General features: G+C 39.8%; 1 protein-coding gene across 1 annotated transcript in view; it reads left to right on the top strand.

The window, feature by feature from the left end:
- MNAT1 (MNAT1 component of CDK activating kinase) overlaps positions 1-27,189 on the top strand; it is a 217,937-nt gene that overhangs the window by 78,741 nt on the left and 112,007 nt on the right. The window contains exons 2-4 of the mRNA XM_056133839.1: positions 7,269-7,421; positions 9,405-9,478; positions 22,270-22,373. Coding sequence (XP_055989814.1) covers positions 7,269-7,421; positions 9,405-9,478; positions 22,270-22,373 — 331 coding nt within the window. The remainder of the gene's footprint in view (positions 1-7,268; positions 7,422-9,404; positions 9,479-22,269; positions 22,374-27,189) is intronic.

Raw genomic sequence — 27,189 nt, 5'->3', positions numbered from 1 at the left:
TTTGTTGCCAGATAAAAAGAACTAGTAATTATCAACTTTTTTCTGTTCCTCTTTATATGACTAGCTTTTGTGTATATAATTTATGAATGTATATATTCTAAATTATGTGCAAAGAGATCGGACCACATTAACACCAAACTTGTGGTAGTTAGTAGATACACAACAGAGTAAAGTAGAATTTTTTTTCTTTACATTTGAGTTTATTAAAAAGATACCTTTTTGGCAATTAAAATCAGATAGGGGAAAGTTGAAGAGGAAAATAAATTATTTAAAGTTCTTCAATACTATTGAAATCAGTCTTTAGGAGAGAGCTTTTAAAGATAGGGATAGAGAATTGCTGGTGTAATACATTGGTGGTACAATGTATTTGACTTAATATGTAGGATGACTTTTAGATATATTTAGGTATTCTCTGTTTCCTTATTAATTGAATTACAGAATGAATATACTCTGCAAGATGTTGATCTGTAGAATGCTTTTTGTGATTTGATAGTTTTAAGTTTTTTAGATGACACCTTGTCTATAATAGTGTAATTAAAAATCATATTTATTTTGTGCTTGTTTTTCTAGTTAAATTTCTGTTTCTGCATCTCTAACCACAAGGATTAGGATAGATGTATTAATTAGTACCAGTCTTTCCAATCCTAAAGTACATTTCTGGGCTCTTTGTTGAGTATGATATTGACAGTTGTGATCACTATTTTCCTTTAAGGAATTTTACTTCCTGCTACTTTTTGACGGCACTATAATGATAGAAATATGCAAGGTCAATGTTAAGTTTACAGATCACTGTTCTCCCATTGTTCATCGATTTTCTCGAGTGGGCCCAGTAACATCTCCAGTGTGGGACTTTGTTGTTACTGTGTTTGGCAGATCAAGTACATAACGGGGAGCTTGACAGGCTCTGCCACATGGGCGCAATACTCTCGGTAGCTTGCTGGGCTCTCCAAGAGGGGTGGAGGAATCGAACTCGGGTCGGCCATGTTGGCCGCTTGCAAGGCAAACACCTGTTCGCTGTGCTATCACTCCAGCCCAGTTTACAAATAACCTTAAAAATTCTTATTTCTGGCCCAAGGGACAGTACAGTGGATAGGGTGCTTGCCTTGCATATGGCAGACCTGGGTTTGATCCCTGGTATCCCATATGGTTCCCCAACCTGCTAAGAGACATCCTTGAACATAGACCCAGGAGTAAGCCCTGAGCACCACCAGGTGTGACCCAGGTGTGACCCAAAACCCATACCTCACTACAAAAAAAAAAAACCAAAAAAACCTTTATTTCTTTAATAAGTCATTTGTAGGGGCTGGACAGATAGCACAGCAGGTAAGGCGTTTGCCTTGCACGTGGCCAACCCGGGTTCGATTCCCAGCATTCCTTATGGTCCCCTGAGCATCTCCAGGAGTAACTCCTGAGTGCAGAGCCAGGAGGAAACCCTGTGCATCACCGGGTGTGACCCCCCCCCCCAAAAAAAAAGTCATTTATAAACTTGAAGAAGTAAACTTTTTTTCTGTTGGTTAGAATTTTTCTTTTTCACTCCCTTCATTAATTTTTTTTTTAATTGAAGACTTATTCTTAAGGACTGGGTATAAAGAATAAGATAGGTCCCATGTTCTTACCCTTAACGTAGAGAAGATTAAAGAGTATCAACACCAAAAAATCAGTAATAACAAACATTGCTTTTAAAAAAAATGTCATAGGTGCTGCTGTGACCCTAATATACCTAGAAGTGGACAAAATTGCAACTGAAGGATTGCAGGTCAAAATGTCCTAAGTATGAGTGAAGGTAAATCTTTTGCACAGCCGGTTGCATCCTGAGATTTTAGCATCTGGTATCCTCAAGACCCTGAGGCTAGGGAAGCTGCTGTTTTCTACCTAGTCTGTCTACTTGCTTATCTGATTAATAACAGATTTATTGGGGTAGGACAGGGATGATTAGTGTCTAGATCCATCTAAAAAACAATACTAGTTCTTAAACTGATCTCTAGGAGTTAAGGTAGAGAGAGGTGACGTTAACATTTCCACCTCATTTTTTTTAATTTTTAAAAAAAATTTATTGAATTACCATGAGATACAATTAAAGTTTTTATGTTTGAGTTATAATCATACAGTGATCAAATATCCATCCTTTCACCAGTGCACATTCCCCACTACAAATATCCCCGGTATATCCCGTCTTTCCAACCCTCCCCCTGGATAGACATGGAGAGTATCATGCTAAGTGAAATGAGTCAGAAAGAGAGGGACAGACATAGAAGGACTGCACTCATTTGTGGAGTATAAAATAACATAACATGAGACTGACACCTAAGGACAATAGACACAAGGACCAGGAAGATTGCTCCATAGTTGGAAGCCTGCCTTATGAGTGTGGGGAGAAGGCAGCTGGAATAGAGAAGGGATCATTAAGAAAATGCTGGTTGGAGGAATAGGTCGGGATGCTGAAAGTACATAAAGGACCAAACATGATAACCTCTCAGTATCTGTATTGCAAACCATAATGCTCCAAAGTAGAGAGAGAGTGTGGGGGAAATTGTCTGTTCACCTCCTTATTTTACCAACTAAACTCTTCCTCAAATGTGCTACCTAAAAGAAAAGTGATTGTCCGCTGGAAAACTTGATTTACCTAGGAAATCATTCGTCTATTTGGACAGCCTACGTTAATTAAAACTTATAGAAGTGGCCACTCTATAATTTCTCCTGGCAGAAGTCTGGTGATTCTGGGTACTGGCATTTGTTAGGCTTAAGGGGAGCCTTGCTCAAGTAGTACCTTTTCTTTATCATTTCATTTGCTCACTTCTTTACAAAACTTTCTAAAAGCTTCTTTGTAAGTCTGAAAGAAATCTTTGGTTTAGTAATCGTGATAAGCAGGCTTTTTTAAACTATACAATCTTGTAGAGGCCTTCTTGTCAAGATCTAAGGGACATAGTGGGCCAAGAATAGAAACATGCTATATTTTTTAAATGCTTCTCTAACTTTTTCCTGTCCTCCTACCTCCAAATCCTCTTAGTCCCAACTTAATTTTTGTTTTTTATTGCTGTGCTTAGTTTTATTTGCTCGAGCGATAGCACAGCGGTAGGGCGTTCGCCTTACAAGTGGCCAACATGGCCGACCCGAGTTCGATTCCTCCGCCCCTCTCGGAGAGTCCGGCAAGCTACCGAGAGTATTGGATATGCCAGACACAGTAACAACAAAGTCTCCAATGGAGACGTTACTGGGCCCGCTCGAGCAAATCGACGATCAACGGGAGGGCCTTTACTTTACTTTACTTTACTTACTATGCTTAGTTTTATTAATTTTATCGTAACACTTTCTGTGTTCGTTTTCTTACTTTTTTATAAAATTTTATTCAAAAAGTTGTTTATGAGGATTTATTACATTTAATATTCCAACACCAATCCCACCACCATTACGCCTTCCCACCATCATTATTTCCAATTTTTCCAATCACTACCAAGGCCTGCTCCTATAGCAGGCCCTAAATAATTTATTTTGCATTGCTTGTTATGAATAATTTGCTAAAAATTATTAAAGATTTCCTTAGAAGAAAGTGTATGAAGATTTTTGTATCTCACCCTGGAGCCATTAAGCCCTTGTATAATAGATTACTAACATGTTACAGATCGAGTCTTGTATGCTAATAGTTTCTTAATCAAGATTGGTTGCTTTCTACTTTATACCCCATCAATGTGGCACTACTCCTGGTATTTCACTGGTGAAGAGTATGAGAAGATGCGTGCTCCAGAAATTCTAAAATTTTGAATAGGGTGAAACAGTTGTAATTAAATTTTTTTTCCTGCCCAGTGGTCTGGGGCCCGAGACCCCCACTCCTTCCTGGCAGCCGGTGGCTGGACCCCACACCCAGTTGTAGTTAAATTTTTAACTGAATGGTGACTTTGGGGTCTGTAAGCATCTCTGCAGCTTCTCGATTTTTTTTGAGATTTATTTATGAGTCCCTGCATCGTGGCTGGTTAATGAGCTTATGTGGCGTCAGATGCAGTTTATGAGTGTGACTGCCACACTTCCAAAACAGGGGGATGGGGGCGAGGTCCCTATCCCTTACTCCATGAGAACCTTGAGATTTTGGTCACAAAACCCACATACCTGAATTTTTTAACAGATTCATTCCTGGATGAGGCTTGTGAGAGTCTGTGGAGTCTGGCCAGGAGCATGGTGGTGATTGGATTATGATGGTTTTTGGCTGCCAGGGCACTTCGTGAGTGGGTAGTGGGCTCACCTGCCTCCCTCTGGCATTCCCCAGATGAGACTCAACTTGGCGTGGGGTCTGGAGACATCTCTGAACTTGTTGAACTTTTCTGAGATTTATCTATGAGTCTGGAGCGATAGCACAGCGGGTAGGGCGTTCGCCTTACAAGCGGCCAACATGGCCGACCCGAGTTCGATTCCTCCGCCCCTCTCGGAGAGCCCGGCAAGCTACCGAGAGTATTCGATATGCCAGACACAGTAACAACAAAGTCTCCAATGGAGACGTTACTGGGCCCGCTCGAGCAAATCGACGATCAACGGGAGGGCCTTTACCTTTTACCTTATCTATGAGTCACCCAACTCAACTTTTTTTTTTTAAATAATAAAGCCTCTTTTTTTTTAATATATAGGAGTACTGCTATTTATTCAGCCACTGATTAGCTGATTGAATTGGGCATGAACTCCACCTTACTTTTTTTTTCATTTTTATAATTTTATTTATTGAATCACCGTGAGAGCAGTCACAAAGCCCTCGGGCCTAAGTCTTAAGTCATACAATGAAACACCCGTACCTTCACCAGTGCCCATTCTCCACCCCCCAAAACCCCAGTATACCCCATCCCACACCCTCCCCCTACCTGTGGCGCAGATGATTTCCACATTACTCTCTCTCTACTTTGATTACATTCAATATTTTGACACCAGACCCACCATTATTATTTGGGATTTTACCCCAACACTCAGATCTGCTGAAAAGGCAACAGTAGACAATTTGTTTTCTACTTTTGTTGCTGGTTATGAATAACATATGAAGTCGCGTGACTGCAGTAGTGGCTGCGTGATTTTGAAATTCTGAAATTTTAACACTTAAATCTGGAGGGATTTCTGCCAAAACTGCTGGGTTTCGAGATTTGTTCCTGAGTCTCTTGGATCATGACCATTAAGCAGCTTGATCAGGAGCCAGAAAGACCATTCATGGGCGGCGACTTGGGGTCTCATTGGGATGGGGAGGAAAGGGCCAGTTCCACCCCCATCCCGTGAGGCCCCACATGTCTCATCACTGAGGGCCCAAACCTGACTGTCCAATGGCCTCTGAAGTATGGCAGCCACTGAGCTGCCTAGGGGGAGCAGGTGGAGGGTCAGCACCCTTTCCCCCCTGGAATGGCCTGGCGACAGTAACCTATTGGGAGTCCGGACGCATTTCTGCCAAAAGCCACTGGGTTCTGAGATTTGTTTCTGAGTCTCGGATCATGGCCATTAAGCAGCTTGATCAGGAGCCAGAGAGGCTTTTCGTGGGCAACAACTCAGGGTCTTGTTGGGACAGGGAGGAAAGGACCGGCTCCACTCCTATCCCGTGAGACACTGTGTGTCTCGTCACTGCAGGCCCAAACCTGACTGTCCAGTGGCCTCTGGAGGATGGCGGCCACTGGGCTGCCAGGGGGAACAAGCCAAGGTACGAAACCTGTTTCCACCTGGGGTGGCCCAGCTCTGGTAACCTACTGCAGGGACTGGACGCATTTCTGCCAAAAGCTGCTGGGTTCCGAGATTTGTTTCTGAGTCTCTGGGATCATGGCCATTAAACGACTTGATCAGGAGCCAGAGAGGCTGTTCATGGGCAGCGACTCGGGGTCTCATTGGGGTGTTGAGGAGGGGAAGGGCCGACTCCACACCCATCCTTTGAGACCCCACGTGTCTCATCACTGTGGGCCCAAACCTGACTGTCCAATGGCATCTGGTGGATGGCGGCCACCGAGCCGCCAAGGGGGAGCAGGTGATGGGAAAGCACCCTTTCCCCCCTGGGGTGATCTGGCGACAGTAACCTACTGCGTGGTCTGGATGCATTTCTGCCAAAAGCTGCTGGGTTTCGAGATTTGTTTCTAAGTCTCTGTGTTCATGGCTGTTAAGTAGCTTGATCAGGAGCCAGAGAGGCTGTTCGTGGATGGCGACTTGGAGTCTTGGGATGGGGAGGAAAGGGCCGGCTTTACATCCCATAAGGTCCCGCGTGTCTTGTCACTGTGGGCCCAAACCTGAATGTACAGTGTCCTCTGGAGGATGGCAGCCACTGGGCCATCAGGGGGAACAGGCCAAGGCACGAAACCTATTCCGACTTGGAGTGGCCCAGAGTCTGTAACTTGCTGCAGGTACTGGACGCATTTCTGCCAAAAACCATTGGGTTTCGAGACTTGTTTCTGAGTCTCTGGGATCATAGACGTTAAGCAGTACAATCAGGAACCAGAGAGTCCATGCCTCCAATTATATAGCCGAGCTGGAGGTGGTTTGTGGGTGTGTCTCCCACATACTTTTACTTTCTTGGTAAACTTTGCCCCAAGGTTTTGGGGTCTGGCCAAAGGCACAGCAGCAATTTTGGGGTATATGAAAGTCTGAAGGCACCATCAGACTGCTGATGCACCTACCTCACAGGTACAGAATGACCTGCTAGCGGCACCATACCTACTCAACACAACTTTTTAATGTATTTTTACTAAATTTGTAAAATGAAACTAGTGTCCTAAGGGAAATCTGAAAAATTAGCTCCAGATGAGAAAGATCTTTCTCCAGGGGTGAAAGTGTCTTATTTTTGGCCTCTACTCCCATCCCCCCGGGCTGGAGCAATAGCACAGCGTGTAGGGCGTTCGCCTGGCACGCAGCCAACATGGCCGACCGGAGTTTGATTCCTCCGCCCCTCTCGGAGAGCGCAGCAAGCTGCTGGGAGTATCTCGCCCGCACGGCAGAGCCTGGCAAGCTACCTGTGACATACTCGATATGCCTAACACAGTAACAACAAGTCTCAAAATGGAGATGTTACTGGGCCCGCTTGAGCAAATTGATGAACAATGGGAGGACAGTGACAGTGACCCCCATCCTCCAGTCAGAAACACACACACACACACACACTCTCTCTCTCTCTCTCTCTCTCTCTCTCTCTCTCTCTCTCTCTCTCTCTCTCTCTCACACACACACACAAACCAAAATTAACCAAAACCCAATAAAAGCTAATATATGTGTTGATTTGTTGCAGGTTTGAATACTGGTTTAAAAGTTATGATGTATTTTTCTTCTTATAGGTGTGAAAGTTGTGTGGATTTACTTTTTGTGAGAGGAGCTGGAAATTGCCCTGAATGTGACATTCCACTTAGAAAAAGCAACTTCAGGGTGCAGCTCTTTGAAGATCCTGCTGTTGATAAGGAGGTTGAGATTAGAAAAAAAGTGCTAAAGATGTAAGTATTATTGCTTGAATGATTCACTCCAAAAAGAGCTTAGCTATTATTTAATTATTGATAATCTTCTATTTTCCTTCCTTCTATTCTCTGTTGATATGGTTCCAATGGATGGAGGCTACATATGTAATTAGTTGTGCTCGTTTTAAAAATTGTATTAAACATGACTTTTTAATTAATGTTTGAAATTTTATTTAAACACTGTAATACACAAATTGTTCATAACACAGTTGTTTTAGGTATTCAGTGTTCTAACACCAGTACTACCAGTGTGACCTTCCCTCCACTAATGCCTCCCGATTCCCACCTACTCATAAACCTTCCCCCTTAGCAGTCACAAAATAATTTGCATTCTATCACTTTTCACAACATACATTGCACAATGGTGTTACCAAAGTCATTATCTGAGGATTTAGTCAGCTGTTATGAGCCTTCTGTGTTGTTGTTCACTCTTTTTGCTTAGTGGGCCTCTACGCAATCTTCCTATCTTATTTTGCTGTGTTCCTATTGGGCTGTCAGTATTGTGAAATTTGGAGATACTGTGCAGCTGTATATGCAGCCATACTCCAGGAACTGTGGAACTGGGATGATTCAGAAGTGTGGTGTCTCTTTGAGATTAACTATGGAACTGGGCTGCTTATATAATGGAGGAAGTTGGGTGTGGGTGGGGGCCTGGACCTTCTGGCAGAGTGGGGACTCAGCCTCCTCCCATCCCAAGAAGGTTCTAGAGATCTCAGCCCAGGAACCAGGCCAGCCTCAGTGGCAGCGTCTCTCCAAGATTAGTTGTGGAGCTGGACCGTTTATATGTTGGAGAAAGTTGGGTGGCTAGTTATGATTGTTGCACGTTCAGTTTAGTGCTCATTAGACATCATGTGTGAGGTAGTGGTTGGATTCTCTGGATTTTTGGCATAGTATTTGCTATTTGTTCTTTAATTGAAATAATACCTTGAATGAACTAGAATTGAGTATAATTGAGTCTAATTCTTTAACTTAACTCATTCTAATTGAGTACAAGCAGTGTGCAAGCAACTTGTTATACATGTTATACATAATATGTACCCTAAAACAGGCAAACAGAACAATATGTGATTTATAAATTGAGAAAGATTCTAAGAAGGGAGTACCTGAGTGTTGGTGTGGGTCAGTGATGTAAAATGAGGATAGGTAGGTAATATCTAAATTGAGATTTGAAGGCTATTAGAGAAAATTGTGTTAATGTTAGTTTATAGTCATTTTATTATTATTTATTTAAGCCTTTAATTATTTATTACTGTCTATACCTAGTAGTACTTGACATGTTATAGTCTGTGTCCAGCAGTGGTCCATGGGAGGCCAACAGGACTATTCCTTGAAGTGTTCTGGGGCTTCTACACTGAATCTATTACTGGGAATAGATAATAGGTTTTGTTTAGGCAACTTCCTGTTACTTCAGATTTCAATTTTTTTTTCTTATCCCGAGTCCTAGAGGTATTTATTATTTGTACTTTTTACTTCTGATTGTATTCTGCTGTAAAGTAAGTAAAGTAAAGGCCCTCCCGTTGATCATCGATTTGCTCGAGCGGGCCCAGTAACGTCTTCATTGGAGACTTTGTTGTTACTGTGTTTGGCATATCGAATACGTCACGGGGAGCTTGCTGGGCTCTCCGAGAGGGGCGAAGGAATCGAACTCGGGTCAATTTATAAATCAATCGAACTCGCTCCGAGCGATAGCACAGCGGTAGGGTGTTTGCCTTGCACACAGCCAACATGGCCGACCTGAGTATTCTGCTGTAGTCACCGAATTTAGTATTTTTTTTTAATTTATTGAGTGTGAATTTAGTATTAACGTTCTTGGTCTAGTTATATACCTGGTATTCAAGAAAACAATATTTTATACAAGTAATCTTTTTCTTGTATCTTATACTAATTTGCTAAGAGCAAGCCAGTTAAATAATATTGAAAACAAGTGATATATAATGTGCTGATTTTTGTCTTCTCTTAAAGATACAATAAAAGAGAAGAAGACTTTCCTAGTCTGAGAGAATATAATGATTTCCTGGAAGAAGTGGAAGAAATTGGTAGGTTTTTGTAATTGTGGTGTTTAAAAATTTTTTTTGTCTGTTTCTAGTTGTCTAGAAGAACATCTCACTTAAAAATCTCTAAAATTTTGTTATGATAGCTGATGTTTACCAAATTACTTTCTGTTATGCTTGAATTTTAAGTTGAAGGCATATTTAGGTAATGGATACATTTGAGAGACAAACATTTTGTCTCAGGGAAATATATCTCAGGTAGTACATAGTTGAGCGGGAAGGTGGTATCTTTCTATGTATCATCTATGTGTTGATGATGTACTAAAGTAAAAAAGAAAAGAATATAAAGATTTGGAAAAAGTAGTATTTGCTAATTGTAGGTGTGATAACTAAAGCCATATTATTTTATTAGAGTCTTGAGCATTTTGAAAATATTTTGAAATAGTTAACTGTTGAAGTAGCATTCTGTTAATGTTACTGTATCATCAGAAGTTAGAGTAGTCTAAGTACCTTTTCTTTATTTTTTAAAAAATTGTTTATCCCCTTTTTTATTCAGATACTATGATTTATACTATGATACCATTATTTAATTTTTTTGCATATTTTGTTTCAACACCACAACCATTAGTAGAGTATTTATACAGATGAATACAGCTAAACCTCTAAATTCCACAAAATTGTAAAGGATAAAATTGATAAAGTGTTTTTTTCTAAAAACTATATTTTTCTCAAAGATATATACATTTGAAAATAGTATAAGTAATCTATGATTATACATTTTAAAATTTACATGAAATAGATAAATCTTACAAATAGCACAATTTAGCAGGAGTGAGGAGAGGCAAATTAAAAAAAATAAGGGAAAATAGACATAGTCCTATAAAAGTATGTTTTATACTAGAAAGATGGTGTTGGTTTTATGTTAGAAAATATGATAGACAATGCTTATATAACTGCATTAATAGGTAAAAGAAAAATTATCTGTAGGTGTGAAAAATACCACCTGAATAGACATAGAAAGGACATTCAAAATAAATGAAACATTAATTTATTATTATTATTATTATTATTAGTTTTCTTTTGGGTCACACCCAGTGATGCTCAGGGGTTACTCCTGGCTCTGCACTCAGGAATTACTCCTGGTGGTGCTGGGGGGGCACCCTATGGGATGCCGGGGATCGAACCTGGGTCAGCCGCATGCAAGGCAAACGCCCTACCTGCTGTACTATTGCTCTGGCCCTAATTTATTATTTAACGAGTACAGAATTCTTAGCAAGCTAGGAATAAACAGATTAGTAGAGGGTAACCTTAACTGCCATGAATAAATGCAATATTTAAGGGAAAAGTGTTGAGAAGTTTGACTTGTCTTTTTTTTTTTTGCTTTTTGGGTCACACCCTGCAATGCACAGGGGTCACTCCTGGCTCATGCACTCAGGAATTACCCCTGGCGGTGCCCAGGGGACCATATGGGATGCTGGGAATTGAACCAGGGTTGGCCGTGTGTAAGGCAAACGCCCTACCCACTGTGCGATCACTCCAGCCCCTTGACTTGTCTTTTAAATAAGCTCCTTTAATATTTCTTGCAAAACTAATTTCAAGGCTATGAATGGTCTTAAGCTGTTTATTGGCCATCAATCTTTGAATCATTCCTTAAAATCTCATTGATAATCTTGATAGGGTATTCTTGGATAGGTGTTCATTTCACTGCAGCTTTTTTTTTTTTTAACTATATTCCACTAATCTCTACAGTAGAGTCTCGTTTTATAGACCTGCTATGATTCATATGGGAATTAGATTGTACATAAGTTCCTTTGATCATGCTACTTTCAATATTCTTTCTTTGGTTTTTGCCATGTTGATTATAGTGTGTCTTGAAGGATTTTTTATTTGGATCTGTTTTTGTAGGGATCTGAATACCTGCAGTCCTCAACTCTGGGAAATTCTTTACTTTTTTGGAGGGCAGGTTTGAGCCACACCCTGTGGTGCTTAGGACTTATTTACTCCTGGTTCTACTCTCAGGGATCACTCCTGGTGGGCTCGGGGGACTATATAGGATACTAGGGATCACACCCACATTAGCAGCTGTGCAAGGCAAGAGTCTTACCTGCTGTACTGTTTCTCTGGTCCCTCATTATCTATTCTTAGTGTTTTAATAGGTGTTATCTGAGTGTTTACATACATTTTTGGTACGGGGCAGAGCACTTTATGCTAATATTCTCCACCATTCCGCTTGATTGGCTGCTATGTGGTTTCCCCATTATGTCTGCTCTGCTCTGGGAAATGAATTTTTATAGTTTGCTCACATGGAAGCTCTCTGAGGGATTAGGCTGAGTGTTCCTTTCCTTACCAACTGGTTCTCACACAGTGACAGGAGGTATAAGTGTGAGCAATGTGAGGTATAGTAAGTAGAGCTTGTGATTAGTCAAAAGGATGCCTTTATGAAAAAAATTGTTTCAATTTTTTTTTTGTATTTGGAACACACTTAGCAGTGGTTGGGGCCTCTTTAAGCACAGATTCCATGTGGTGTCAGGGGTCTAACCTGGTCTCTGGTATGCAGAGCATGCACTCCTGGACTTTAAGCTATCTCCCCGACCTTTATTTCACTTTCACTGAAACTTAAAAAATATCTAGGGTCACTTAACTTATAACAAATGGCTTGCGTTTTCTGGGATCTTGTGCTTTGGAACCATTGTTCAGTCATGCAAGTTGTATTCTTTACACATTGCATTTGCACCTATTGATGAATCTTGGGATCTAACCTTTTAATTTAGTCATTTTCTAACAGTGTTCTATGTAAACTTCTTTATTTGGCTTGGAAATACATGATCATTTAAGTTAAGATTCTAAATGAGGAGATACTGTGTAAGGTAATAACTATTTGATTTTTAAAATAGCACATGCATTTATTTGCCAAATATTCTGGGACTACTGGAAACAAAACATTTCAACATTGGGAAATAAATATACTGTTGTGAGGTTTGAAGAAGAGGTAACATTTGAGTTTGCTCTTAAAAGATGAGTTGAAAGGCATGGGAGATGGCGTAAAGAGCAGGTGTACATGTTTTGTATTCTGGAGACTGAATTTGATTCACATGGAGCAACCCTTAAACAATGCTGGGTGTGACTCCAAAGCAAACAAATAAATGAAAACAAAAAAGGTGGAGAGATGTTTACTAGGTAAAGAGGTGAAAGAATATTTGGAGCAAAAGACAAAGTCACAGAGATAAAAGGGTGTTGGTCATGTTGGAGAATGAGCAAATAATTTGTTAACTCATAATTGGAATTTGAGAAGTGACTAAAAATTAAGCGATGAACTCAGGCTAGACCTGGGTCAATGAAAACTAAATTTGTCAGGTAAAATTTTATTCTGTATCCAATAGTAAGTAGGAATGTGGTACTGACATGGAATATTGAGAAGGAGATGCTTGAGTCTGAGAAACTCTTTTTAGGATAGCATTACAGCCATTTGGATCAGAAATGAGGGCTTACAATAGGTAATAAGTGGGAAATAGATAACGGAGATGTATTAGATATATGCTAAGAGTGACAGCAGGTTTGCTCCTTTGATTTAAAAGTGTGGTAGAGGGCCAGAGCAATAGTATAGCTGGTAGGGCACTTGCCTTGCACACTGCCAACCCTGTTTGATCCTTGGCAACCTATATGTTCCCCTGAGCCCACCAGGAGTGATTACCGAGTGCAGAATCAGGAGTCACCCCCAAGTACCAAGGCAGGTGTGATGTAAAATCCAAATGCCTCCTCCCCCCAAAAAAGAACCTTCAAAACTAAGTGTGGTAGAAAGAGTAGAGCAAGGTTGAATTAATTTGAGCAGTTGTATGGTGAAAATTAAGATAATAAAAACTGGAGATGACGAAGTATATTTTAATAGTTTAGTTAGGTTGAATGTAAAGAAATGAAAAGACCAGCTTTATTTATTTATTTTTTAAATTGAATCACTGTGAGATAGTTACAAAGCGTTCATGATTGAGTTTCACTCATACAATGATCGAACACCCATCCCTCCACCAGTATACATTTTCTACCACCAGTGTGCCCAATGTCCCTCCTGCCACCCTCACCCCATCCTACTCTTGGAAAAGACTAGTTTTAGATATATGTCTTTTAATATTTTTTTTTTAGGGTTGGAGTCTACTACTTATGTAGTAGAGTTATGTGACATTGTTCAGTTTATTATGATATAAATATATATTTTTCTTAGTGCAGTATTTCAGTTTGCTGAATCCAGAGCATGGGGTGCTTATTGGGAGACTAATGGGAGAAGACAGGAGAAAAATTGGTTGGGGACATATTTTGGAAGACCTTAAGAAGTTGAACTAAACCTTGTATATATTAGTGTGCTGTTAAGGATGCTAAGGCTTCCATTGAGAAAATAGAATTAGGAGGGTGGCTCAGGAGCCAGTGTGTGAGAAATTAGGGTTGGTCATTTTGTCATGTACATTTATTAAGAATCATTTGAACATCACAAATACAAAAATTTTAAAATACCATTATTAGAATAATTTCCTAACAGCTTTCCAATGGAAGGGGCATACGTGAAGATGAACTTTCTTATAGTATTAACAATAGGCTCTTTTCTGTGGCTTTGACAATCTAAACAAAGATTCTTGTTCCTTTTTACCCCAGGGAATACCTCAGAGGTTTTGGTCTTAGCTTCATAATAAACAGATTATTCTTCTGATTCAGGGTATGCTTATTTTTAAAGGGTGAGAAAGTCCCAAGGGCTTTAATTATAAATTCTTGATGTCAAAATGACTTCAAAATTGTACTTAAATAACATTAAATCTTTCAAAGAGTACAATAGGTTTTTTGTTGGCTTTAATACTTGACTAAAGTATTGACTAAAGGCAGGTCAACATCTGAACTAAAATAGTAACCAGATAAAGGAGCAAGTGATTGTTATAGAAAATTATCTTATACTCCTTTTCTTAAAAGCTATTATACCAATCCGGTCATTGAGGTATGACTAAGTTTTGCTTCATCTGCAGAGTTTTTAAAGTGGTATTCACCTTTTTCAGGAAAGAGATTTATTATTTGTGATTATGATTGGCTTCTGTTTGCACATGCCTTAAAAGCAAAGGTATTATCATTACCTTTGCTTTTAAAATAAATATGTGAAACAAATTAGTTATTTTACTGTTATTAGAATTTATAAAGCTGTTAAAATGCATAAAAAATGTTGTATACAGAGACCAAAGAGCAGAGGGGTTGGCCACATTTGATCCCTGGTACTGCCACTGCATGGTCCTTGAGCATCACAGTTATTTCCTGAACATTGCACTTGAGTAATCCTTGGCACTGAAGTGCCCAGGTAGCATCACATCTTCCAATTCTTTCATTGAATTGCCCCGGCTGGTTGGCCAGGGCAATCTGGCCAGGGAAGGGTTTCTGTTTCTCCTTAGTACTGCTTGGGAGGCACCCCACTTCCCTCGCTCTACAGAAAAAAAAATTATAAGCATGCATTTCACTTAGAAATTAACTTTATTTCTAAACTCTGAGTAGAACCATTATACAATGAAACTTTTTTTAAAAAATAATGAAACTTTTATATCTTTAAGAATTGCTACTACTATTATTGTTTTGCCATTTCTGGTGCTCGGGGGCTATTCGTGACCTTTGTGCTCAGGAAGAATCCCTGGCAATACTCAGAGGACTTATGTAGTATTGGGGATACTTACCCAGGTCAGCGGGATGAAGGCTAGTGTCTTAATTCTGTTTGATCTCTCCAATATCAATAGTGAAAATTTCAAGCCAATAGAATGCTATCTAATTTGCTGATAAATTCTGAGCTTTTTCTTAAATTGCTGTAAACATTCTAATAGAGTTCAAACATCAATTTGAATATCTTCTCAGATTTGTACCACAAAGACATACGGTTATTTCTTTTTCCTGTGTTTCATTTTTGTGCCCTAACTTTTCCTATGTAATTCAGGTCTGTAATTATAAAGAGCATTTTAATTTTATTTATTTATTTTTATTTTTATTAGTGAAACACCATGAGGTTTAATTTTAAATCTGTAGATATGAAAGGTAGTGGTAATTATAAATTTCAGCATTGGTTTATTTCTTCTTCTTACTATAAGCATTTCTTTATTTACCATATGGAAAATTTTAGGCCTCTCTACCGCTTTTAATAGATTTTACATTTTAGAGCAGTTAAAAAAATATTTCACTGTGATGGGACTCAAGTCCAATAAAATGAAGGACTGCTTATTCCTTTAATAAACACTCACCTGCTGGTGAAGTGTGAAATACTATTCAATGAATGAAGCAAAGATACTTTCAGTGTTTTCTGTTGTGACTTGATTAGATATTACTTGTATTATTCCTTTAGTTTCAAATATATAGGATAATCTCTTTAATGATATTTTTCTTTTAAAAAATTAATAGCTTCTTTGTTCACAACAGTCTTGGGAACCCAGTGGATAATCATTAAATTATTTTTCCTTTCCTTCTTATTTGGGTATGGTGGTGTTTGGACCACACTGAATGGGGAGGAAGGGTCAGAAATTATTTCTGACTCTATCCTCAGGAGCAAACCCTTCCAGTACTCAGGGACCCTGTGTTGTATCATGGTTGATCCCAGGTCAGCCACATGCAGGGCAAGTGCCTCAACTCCCTTATACTATCTCTCTGTCTTTTCCTTTCTTTCTTTATGTTTGGATGACACTAAGATTGTATAAAATATGATCTTTGAATGCAAGATGAAATGCAAAGCAAGGAATATCATGTATGTGTATATATGGTATATAAGGTATGTAAATTTACATCAGCTGTCTATGTTTTTGACATTTATAAGAGGAGGAAGTTTCCTCAAGTTATGGGAGTCAAGAAGAACTTTATGGGGGCTGGGTGGATAGCACAGCAGGTAGGGTGTTTGCCTTGCATGTGGCCAGCCTGGGTTCAATTCCCAGCATCCCATATGGTCCTGAGCACCTCCAGGAGTAATACCTGAGTGCATGAACCAGGAGTAACCCCTGTGCATCACTGGGTGTGACCCAAAAAGAAAAAAAAAACCAAACCCAAAAAAAACCTTATGGGAAGAGATTATATTTATGTAGGCATTTAAAAATTGGGTATATTTTCAATAATTTAAAAGAATAAGGCATTCCAGGCAGAACTGTATAATCAGAGAAACTGATAAGAAATGTAGGAGACATTTGGAAAATGCAGTGTTGTCTGATTTTGAGATAGATCTTTAACATGGGGAGAAGAGTAGTTAAAGCCAGATTGGTAAGGGCTCTACATTTCTTTATTTTTGGTGAAAGGAGTGAAGAAAATAGGAATGGGAGAAGGTACAAGATGACTAAAGGGATGCTTCATAAATACTAATCTAGGGCTGGAGAGATATTTCAGTGGTTAAGGTACTTACCTTGCACGCTGCTGACCTGGGTTTGAGCAGGCATCCACTATGGTCTCTCACGCACCAGCAGAGGTTATTTCTGAGTGCAGAGCCAGGAGTAACCCTTGACCCTTGCTGTATATGGCTCCCCAGAACAAAGAGAAGCAAACAAAATAGTAGTCTGGCAGAATTGTATTTTAAGGGTGTCATTTGGATAACAACCCGAATCGGATGATTACACTTGAATAGATGTGGCTCACTGCTGGCAGTTTCTATCTTTGTTGTCTATGCACCAACATCCAGTTATGGTGAAAGAGAAACTGAGAAGTTCTACATGGAGTTGGAGAAGTTCTATAAAGAAGATCACACCTTCTACAAGATCATTGTCGGTGATTTTAGTGCCAAGATAGGACCAAGAAGATCAGTCGATGAACTCCACATCGGGACCCATGGCCTAGAATGGAACGAACAGGGTGACAGACTGTCTGAGTTCATCATGTCAACCAAAACCTTCCATGGTAACTCACAGTTCCAAAAGGCTGAATCTAAACGTTGGACATGGGAATCTCCCGATGGACGGTTCCACAATGAAATAGACCACATCATATTCAATCGGCAGTTTTGCCTAACCGATGTTGCTGTTGTCCCAAAATTCCAAACGGGATCAGACCACCGTCTTCTTCGTGCAAAATTCTACCTCACAGAACGAGGAGAAAAGAATGCAAGGTTTAAGAAGAGGACTCCTAGAATGACAACCAACTGGGAGCTCTTTGGCTCTGTTGCAGCAACATGGGAAGATGCCGTCATTGACAACATTGATGAGGAATACGATGGAATGATTCAGCACCTCCATGATTGTGCGAGGAATGCCAAGAGAGAGATAACCACAAAAAACCGCCTTTCTTCGAACACTCTTGAACTTATTCGCCAACGTGGCTTGGCACATGCCTCAGGCAACCACAAGCGAACATCCGAACTGGCAAAACAGTCCAGAGAAGCCATCAAGGATGACCTCAAAAACAGGAGAGCAGCAGTACTGGTAGATGCGGCAGAAGCTGGGAAAAGCATTCGTAATGCCCGCCTGTCCTTCACCAACTACAAAACCAAGATGACTGCCCTCTGACATCATGATGGATCTATCACATCTTCCAGAAGGGCAATGGAGAAGATAATTCATGACTTCTACTCAGATCTCTTTAATAGCCACATCCACTTGCCCACATACCACATACCACATGATGGATATGTCCTTCCCAATGTTCTCCCTTCCGAAATCCAACATGCCATCTCGTCGGTAAAGAAACAAAGAGCACCTGGCCCAGACAAGATCAGACCTGAACACCTGAAGAACTTACCATCAGTACTCATCAATACATTGGCTCGGCTCTTCACACGCTACCTGTCTGAATGCAAGGTTCCATCCCAATGGAAAACCAGCAGGACTGTACTACTATACAAGAAGGGAGACATCCACGACATTGGCAACTATCACCCAATCTGCCTATTGTCTGTCGTCTACAAACTGTTCACTCGAGTCATCCTGAATAGGATTAGCAGAACACTAGATGAAGGACAACCATGTGAACAAGCCGGATTTCGAAAAGGATTCAGTACCATCGACCATATCCACACAATTACTAAGCTCATTGAGGTATCTCGGGAGTTCAAGATGCCGCTCTGTCTAACGTTCATTGATTTAAAGAAGGCCTTTGATTCTGTTGAGACGGAAGCGGTCATGGAAGCCCTAGCCAATCAGGGCGTACAAACTCAATACATCAGGATCCTTCGTGAGCTCTATTGCGGATTCACTACCAAGATCTCACCATTCTATAAAGAAGTAATCATCCATATCAAGAGAGGGGTTTGGCAGGGTGATACCATTTCACCGAAACTCTTCAGTGCCACCCTCGAGAACATTATGCGACGACTGGATTGGGAAAGCATGGGAGTGAAGATAGATGGTCGTCAACTACACCACCTCCGCTTTGCTGATGACATCATTCTAATAACACCAAACATCAGCCAAGCGGCACAAATGCTGAACGACTTTGACCATGAATGTGGAAAGGTTGGACTACAGCTGAATCTTACAAGACAATGTTTATGAGAAACAGACTTGTTCCTGACGCACCATTCGCTCTCAACTGAACCACCATCTCCGAATGCAACAGTTATATATACCTAGGTCGAGAAATGAACATGATGAATGACCTGGCACCTGTGGCGCAGGAGGAAGAGAGCGGCTTGGAATGCCTTCAAGAACATTGAAGAAATAACTAAAAGGACAAAGAACCTCCAGCTACGAGCACATCTCTTTGATTCCACTGTTCTTCCTGCATTAACATATGCCTCAGAGACCTGGACCCTACGAAAACAGGATGAGAACGCTATTCGGGTCTCTCAAAGAGGAATCGAAAGAGCTATGCTTGGAATATCACGATTCACTCAAATGAGAGATAGAATCCGGAGTTCTGATCTTCGTCAACGTTGGCTCAAGAATCAGGGATGCTGTCTCATTTGCCAAGACATCAAAAATCAGATGGGCTGGACACGTAATGAGGTTTACAGACAACCGCTGGACTAGAGCCATTACTGATTGGATTCCACAGGACATCAAAAGATCACGTGGACGCCCACCTACAAGATGGTCAGACTTCTTCGTCAAGACCCTGAATGATCAGTTTGAGGCTCTGCATGTTCCTAGAACGAACAGATACCATTGGGCTACGCTAGCTCACAACCGGGATGATTGGAGACATTACTGGCACCCGCTCGAATAAATCGATGAATAACAGGGATTAAGTGATCCAAATCACTTAAGTGATAAGTGATTTGGATATAGGTTAAAATCTAAAGATTCTGGAGATAGAAAATTAAATAAGAGATTATTAGAAATTATCCAGGGAGAAATAAGGTCCCAGCTTAGTATATTGTCAGGACGATTTCAGAATAAGAGCTGTTTCAAAGAGATTTTTGGTTGTAGAATCTGTAGGGTTTGACAGTGCTTAAGAATGTAAAGGAGAGTGGTCAGATGAATGGTTCGATAAACCTTAGTGTCTTACTTTTTTAACTTGATAATCATATTAGTAACATATAAAAAGAATTTATAGGGAAGGGATGATTTAGAGGCATATTGTTTTTTAAAAAGTATACTTTAAGAACCCTTGAGATAGCTGGAAAGTTGCTTGCCTTGCATGCGATAGTCCTGGTTTCTTCTATCCCTGGCACTGCGTATGGTCCCTTGAACTCTGCTAGGAGTGATTCCTGACCAGAGCCAGGCGTAAGCCCTGAGAACAGCCAGGTGTGACCCCCAAACCACCACCTCCAACAACAACCCAACAGAAATGAAATATGAATGAGTAGTTGTAGGAAGAATATAAGAAAAATCTATTAGTAAGTCAGTCAAGGGACAGAGTGCTTTAATAAAAATAAAAGTGGTCTACTTTAGTAAATATAAAATATTTATATATCTTATATATAAATAAAATAATAAAGTAAAAATATACTTTAATAAAAATAAAAGTGGTCTACTTTAGTAAAGGGCGAGAGCAATAGCACAGCGGTAGGGCGTTTGCCTTGCACGCAGCCAACATGGCCGTCCCGAGTTCGATTCCTCCGCCCCTCTCAGAGAGCCTGGCAAGCTACCAAGAGTATCTCGCCCACACGGCAGAGCCTGGCAAGCTCCTCGTGACGTATTTGGTATGCCAAACACAGTAACAACAAAGTCTCCAATGGAGACGTTACTGGGCCCACTCGAGCAAATCGACGAACAACGGGAGGGCCTTTACCTTTACCTTTACCTTTACCTTTACCTTTACCTTTACCTTTACCTTTTACTTTAGTAAATGGAATGCAAAGGTTGTAAGATTTTTGAATTTGGTGGTTCAGCAATATGGCTTATTACATACAAAGAGTAAGTTGTGAGTAGTTGGCAAAAATAGAGAAAGCAGACATATTGGAGGTTTTCCCATTGTTGGAAAGTAGAATGTTTCTATTTAGTTTACTTTGGTAGGTTATTTTGAGCAAGATGGAAACAGTTTTTCATCCTAGTGAGTGATAATAGCATTCCTTGGCCCAAAAAATAACCTGCCAAATTATACCAAACATTCCTACATTTGGATTTTGGGTAAACATGTTAACTAATAGGTCATAGTCGCCTTTCTGAGAACTGTTTCTAGCCTGGATTCTCTGTGATTTTACACTGGGATAGTGTGTGATTTATAGACAATATCCAGTGTTGAATCCTGGCCAAATGCCTTGCTTTACTGCTAGCGCTGTTTTCTTTTCTACTTTGCGGGAAAAAACTGGAGAATTGGATAGAGCTTTTTGTTTTCTGTTTGTGCTATTTTCTCCCTGAATTTTAAAATTGCTTATAATATAATTAAGAATTGCATGCATTTTTTTCTACATACCTAAAAGAGCCTGATTTTTCAGGTACTGGTAAATGGGCCTTCTGATATAATTTGTCCTTTTGGAGAGGTAAAAATGAAATTATGCATCAAATTAGTTTTTGAATACTTTTAATAGTTTTATGTTTGGCTTCCAGTGTTACCTTTCACCTTTTCTTAGGCTTCTACAATCCAAAAGTTTAGGAAATATTTGAGGTAGTTGTAAGCGAAGGGGGGATGGAATCTATAGAAATATGTATAGAGAAACCTTATTGAAGGTAGTTGAAACCTGTTTATCTGTTTGGAAAGCAGCTGGAAAAAGTGGTAAGAATTGAAGAAAGGATAGATGGCATAATACTGAATAAAAGAAGATTACCAAGGAACCCAAGGAGGAATGAGTTGAATTATGGGGTACTGGTGTGTTAATGATATGGAGTCTTTTTTAGACAGAATAATGCAAACTTTACAAATAGGTAGTAGGGCAGTAGTTAATAATATGAATTTATATATGTCAAATTTCTTTTTTATTGTTGTTCAGATCATTATAAAACCTTGAATTATATACATAAACAGATGGGTATAGGAATTTATAATTAAAATTTTTGAGTTGTAGTGGAGGGTGAAATTCTAATGTGATTATTGAAAGCACTTATTTTAAGTTTTCTGGGATGATTGAGATATTTAAACATTCTTTTTTATTTATTTTTTTTGGCCACAAATGTTGGTGTACAGGCTTATTCTTGGTTCTTTAGTCAGGGATCATTCATGTCAGTACTTGGGAGACTATCTGGGTTGCTAGGGATTGAATCCGGGTCAGCTGTGTGCAGAGCAAGTATCAGTATTTTCAACCTGCCTCTACTCTCTCCGTCTCCTAGATGTTTAGATATTCTGTGTGATGTTTTGACAGTCTTATATTTTGACTTGAAAATAGTTGCTGAATCAGAACTTGTCTCTGAAATAGCTAGTAGGTAAAAGGACACAAATAGTTCTGTTGACAATCTGATGGATTGAGTAATTGTGATTATTTGGTTTCACTCATATATACTCGTTTATATTAAGCTATTATTTCTTGTCATTGCTTTCTGATGCAGTTTTCAACTTGACCAACAATGTGGATTTGGACAACACCAAAAAGAAAATGGAGATATACCAAAAGGAAAACAAAGATGTCATTCAGAAAAATAAGTTAAAGCTGGTTGGTTGATAAGTATTTTCTTCTTCTTTTTGTATTGGAAGTGTATCAGTAATAATTCCCATATAACTCCTCAAATAATTACTCTGACAGTTTTTTTTGCAAAGGATTTAGCAAAAATTTAGGCCAGAAGTACATGCATATATACACATACACACAGATACATAGTCATATGTAGGTACATATGCATTACTGTAGTAAAAATGTTTCTTCTTTTTTTTTTTCTGTAGTTGCTGGGATTGAACCCAGAGTTTTACACATGCACGGCAAGTACTTTGCCACTGAACCACACTCCAACTCTATAGTAAGATTTTGTGTCTAAATTGTGTCTTAAAAGGGGTATGTGTGTGCATGTATATATATATGTGTATATATACATACATACATATATATACATATATATATATATACATATATATATATATATGCACATATATATATATGTGCATGTGTGTAAAATACCCAGGTAGTTATTGATGGAGCTTTCAAGAGGGGTAAAGGAAAACAGATACTTTTTCTTCTTTTTTTTCCTTGGAAACAGATTTTTTTTTTGACTTTTTGGGTCACAACCAGTTGTGCTTAGGGGTTACTCCTCGCTCTGCACTCAGGAATGACTTCTGGCGGTGTGTGGGGGACCATAATGGATGTCAGGGATCGAACTCGGGTCGGCATGCAAGGCAAACACCCTACCCACTGTACTATTGCTCTGGTCTGTACTAGCTCTTCTTTATCTCCAGGTATTGTTGGGCGCTTCCATATTTTAACTGTTGCACAGAATGCTATAATAGACATTGGGGTGGATTTGTGTTAATATTTCTATATTCTTTGGATAAATACATAAAAGTGGAATTGCTGAATCATATGGTAGCTGTCTTTGGCTTTTTTTTTTTTTGCTTTCTTTTTGATATGTAGTGTGGTAATTTAATGAAAATGAATACGTGGAGATGGAGAAATAGTACAGTGGGAAGAGTGCTTGCATGTGGCCAACCTGGGTTCCATCTCTGGCACCCTATCTTGTCCCCTGAGCTTGCTAGGAATGATACCTGAGCACAGAGACAGGTGTAAGCTTTGAGCACCGCTGGATATGTCCACTCTCCATCCCCGAAAAGAAAAATACCTTCTTGAAAGACCAGTTTAATGGCAATGAATTCTCTAACCCGATGTTTGTCAGAAAAGCTTTTTAAAAAGGAAGAAAAACTTTTCTTCCTTTAAGTCTTGATGTATTGGTAAATTTCTCTGTCATCCCACTGAATCTGTGCTCATGGGGCTCTGTCAGGGACTGGGGTCAGACCTATCTATAAGAGGACCTGGGCAACAACCAGGAATACAAGATAGTGAGTACTTGGGAACACCTATTTGCCAAGTTTGAGAAGACCTGGACAACTTCCAGAGCCTGAAGGTCAATAGTGCCCGGCAGATACTAAACTGCTATGGTCTTAAGAGACAGTGGTTGTGCCTGGGGAACATAACCAGGGTGTGCTGAACAGAAAGTTGGGGCCTCAATTCTAGCGGGTGATAGAATGCACACCTTGGAGCTGGCAGGAAAGAATCTGACTAGCTGTGGGTTGACACAGACACACAATAGGCAGAGTGACCCACTGACATACTGATTATGGTTTGGGAAATTTTTTTTTGCTTTTTGGGTCACATCCAGCAAAGCTCAGGGGTTACTCCTGGTTCTACACTCTGGAATTACTCCTGGCGGTGCTCAGGGGACCATATGGGATGCTGGGAATCGAACTCGGTTGACCGCATGCAAGGCAAATGCCCTTACCCACTGTGCTATCACTCCAGCCCCTCCAGGGTACTTTTTTTGTTTTTGTTTTTGTTTATAGGAGTCAGAAGTGTACGGGGGGCTGAGTCTGCTTATCTGCTAGAGAAAGCACTCTTGATAATTCTTAGTCCTGAACTAGCTCGGTTTGCCAAGGGTGGGTATAGATCTCAGGAATTTGCCCTCAGGGAATGTTACTATGGAGATCAAAATCCATGCTGGTGTGTCCACTTGAACCACTGTTACCAAAAAGTTTTAGAGGTTGCCAGAATGGCGCCTGGCAGTAGCTTTGACATCTTTACCCCAAAATTTCTTTCCTCCAGACCAGTGTTGCTAGTATAGGATTGTGGGATTGTGGTCCTGGATGTTGCTGCAAATTCTTCTCTCTGCTCCCCCATCCTCTCTGCTCTCCTCTCCTGCCCTTCTTTTCCCTCCTTTCCCCTTCCTTTCCTTCCATCCCCTTCTCTTTCCTTGCCTTCCCTACCCTTTTCTTTTCTTTCCCATGCAGTGATGGAGATGAACTTGGGGTCCAGTATATGGCAGGTTTGTACTTTAATTCCATGAGCTGTCTTTCCAGCTCTTGGTTATATTTGTCCTTCCATGAAGAAATCTGATATTTTGTGATTATTTTTGTTAGAAGTTCAAAGTTCCTACTCTTATTTTTATTATCAAGCATCTAGTTTTTATTTATAATTTAGTAGATATTTTTATTGGGGGAGTGTTGGGGCCAAAATTTCTATGTTCAGGGCTTACTTCTGGCTCGGCACTAAGGGATGACTCCTGTGGCGGTCATATACAGTGCTGCGGATTGAACCCAGCTGGTTGCATGCATGGACATGCCTTACCTGCTGTGCTCTCTCTTTGTCCTTCCATTGGTATTTTAGTAATTTGAGCAATAGTTTTTGCCTCTCTTTAGTTGGTGCCCAAATATTTAGATGCCCAATTAGTGACCAGAGTTCCAGCATTCGTAATTATCAGAATTGATCTCAAGTTCACTTCCATTTCCAGATGTACGTACCACTATTCTTGGGGACAGTGTGCCATAAAGTGGTTAATATCCTAACTCAAATTTCAGCAGACATTCCATCTTTCATATTGGCGGTAGAAAATGAAACAAAACTCTATGTTAAAGAACCAGGCATTTTCTGTTTCTTTGTTTCTTTCTCTGTCTCTCTGGTTTTTGGGCTACAGCTGGTTGGTGCTCAGGGCTTACTTCTGCTTTGCTAAGGTATCAGGTATTGTTCCTGCTAGGGCTCCAAGGACCATAAGTGGTGCTGGGGATTGAACCAGGGTCTGCTGTATGCAAGTACCTTATACCTTGTACTAGGTTCTGGTACCCTATCTTTTTACTGTGACTTTGCCCAAAGCTCTGTTTGAGATTAATTATAGTAACCTTTCTATCATTGGTATAGAAGATAGACACTTCAGGTCTTTATTATTATAGACACATGAAGGAAATAGTTCCGCTTTTCTTTTATGTTCTGAGTATTGCAGTCAAGGAATGTGCCCTTTATTTCTCTAGAATTGAACAACTGACATCAGGATTTTTGAAAATGTGACATGAAAGCAAATGTTGCAGTCCTATTTTTGGAGCATCAATTGCTTGGTTGTTGCAACCCTCTTCATGGTACTATGACCTTTAGATGAACTAATTGATTCTCTTAATGTGGTTTTCATGCATAAAGACAAGAATATACTAACTAGTTTCCCCCTACCCCCCTTTTTTTCTTTTTGGGTCACACCTGGCAGTGCACAAGGGTTACTCCTGGCTCATGCACTCAGGAATTACTCCTGGCAGTGCTCGGGGGACCATATGGGATGCTAGGTATTGAACCCAGGTTGACCGCGTGCAAGGCAAACACCCTACCCGCTGTGCTGTTGCTCCAGCCCCCACCCACCTTTTTTTTTTTTTATAAAGGGGAAAGAGTATGACCATTGTGAAACACCTTATATGGAATCCTTTAAAAATACTGCTGTTTCTGATACTCCTGATCATGTACCACATAGAATAAAAAAGATGTGGGACTAAGGGAATTAAAGCTTCCTGAAGTTGGAACTACCTCTTCCTGGATTTGAATTTACTTTTTGGCTACAACTAGTGGGCTACTCCTTCTGGCTCTGTCCTCCAGGACTATGCTTGGCGGGGTGCTTAGGGGTCTATTAGCAGTGCTGGGATTTGAGCCAGGGTCTTTGCTGCAGCTGCAGGCAGGGCAAGTGCCTTAACATTTGTATCATCTCTATGACTTGTAATTTATTTTGAAATTAATGTTTCTGTGGAAGAACTGTAAAAATTAAAGAAAAATTTAAATATACAATTACTCAGCCCTTGGATACAATGTGAGCATTAATTTGGTTTGCTTCTAGAGTTCTTACTGTAAATGGTTTGGTTGAGCAACTGTCAGGTTATTTTTGTCGTTGTGTTAGCTTTCAGATACATAGGCTAGAAGGATCGAATAAGAAAATTAAGATGGAAGCTGGTTGAATTTCTTCTAGAAATCTTGGTCACTGTGACAGTTATTGATGATAGATCATGGTAAAAAAATAAATCTTCTGTACCTGGATTAAAAGTGCATTCTTTCCAGTTCCCTACCAGTCTAAGAAAAGGAAAGGGAAAAGTAAATTTCATTTTACTCTGGAATTTTTGAGAAACTTTCAGCTATGGAACTTAGCATAGCCTTTACTCTTCTGCCAAAATGCACCATGCAATTTGGATTCAGAATTGTAAGAAAAAATGAGGAAAAAAAAAGAAAACTAACAAATGTAGAAGGTTCTAAATTATTTCGTTAAAAAAATTCTTTCTTTAAAAAGGATGTTAAAACTAATATCATTAGACAGTCTCACAACATTCGCTGGATGATGATTATATAAAAACAAACATTCTGTTGCCATAAAAATGTGTAGCTGGATCACCTAACTTATATTTTCATCTTTTACTTGTTAGCACAGAGGGTAGGGCGTTTGCCTTGCCACGGCTGAAACCCGGGTTCGATTCTTTCGTCCCTCTCGGAGAGCCCGGCAAGCTACCAAGAGTATCCTGCCCGCATGGCA

The sequence above is a fragment of the Sorex fumeus genome, unplaced genomic scaffold (assembly GCF_029834395.1).
Source record: "Sorex fumeus unplaced genomic scaffold, SorFum_2.1 ptg000098l, whole genome shotgun sequence".
In the NCBI taxonomy this organism is placed as follows: Eukaryota; Metazoa; Chordata; class Mammalia; order Eulipotyphla; family Soricidae; genus Sorex; species Sorex fumeus.
Note: the sequence above shows the minus strand (reverse complement) of the source record. Positions and strands in the feature narration are given on the sequence as shown.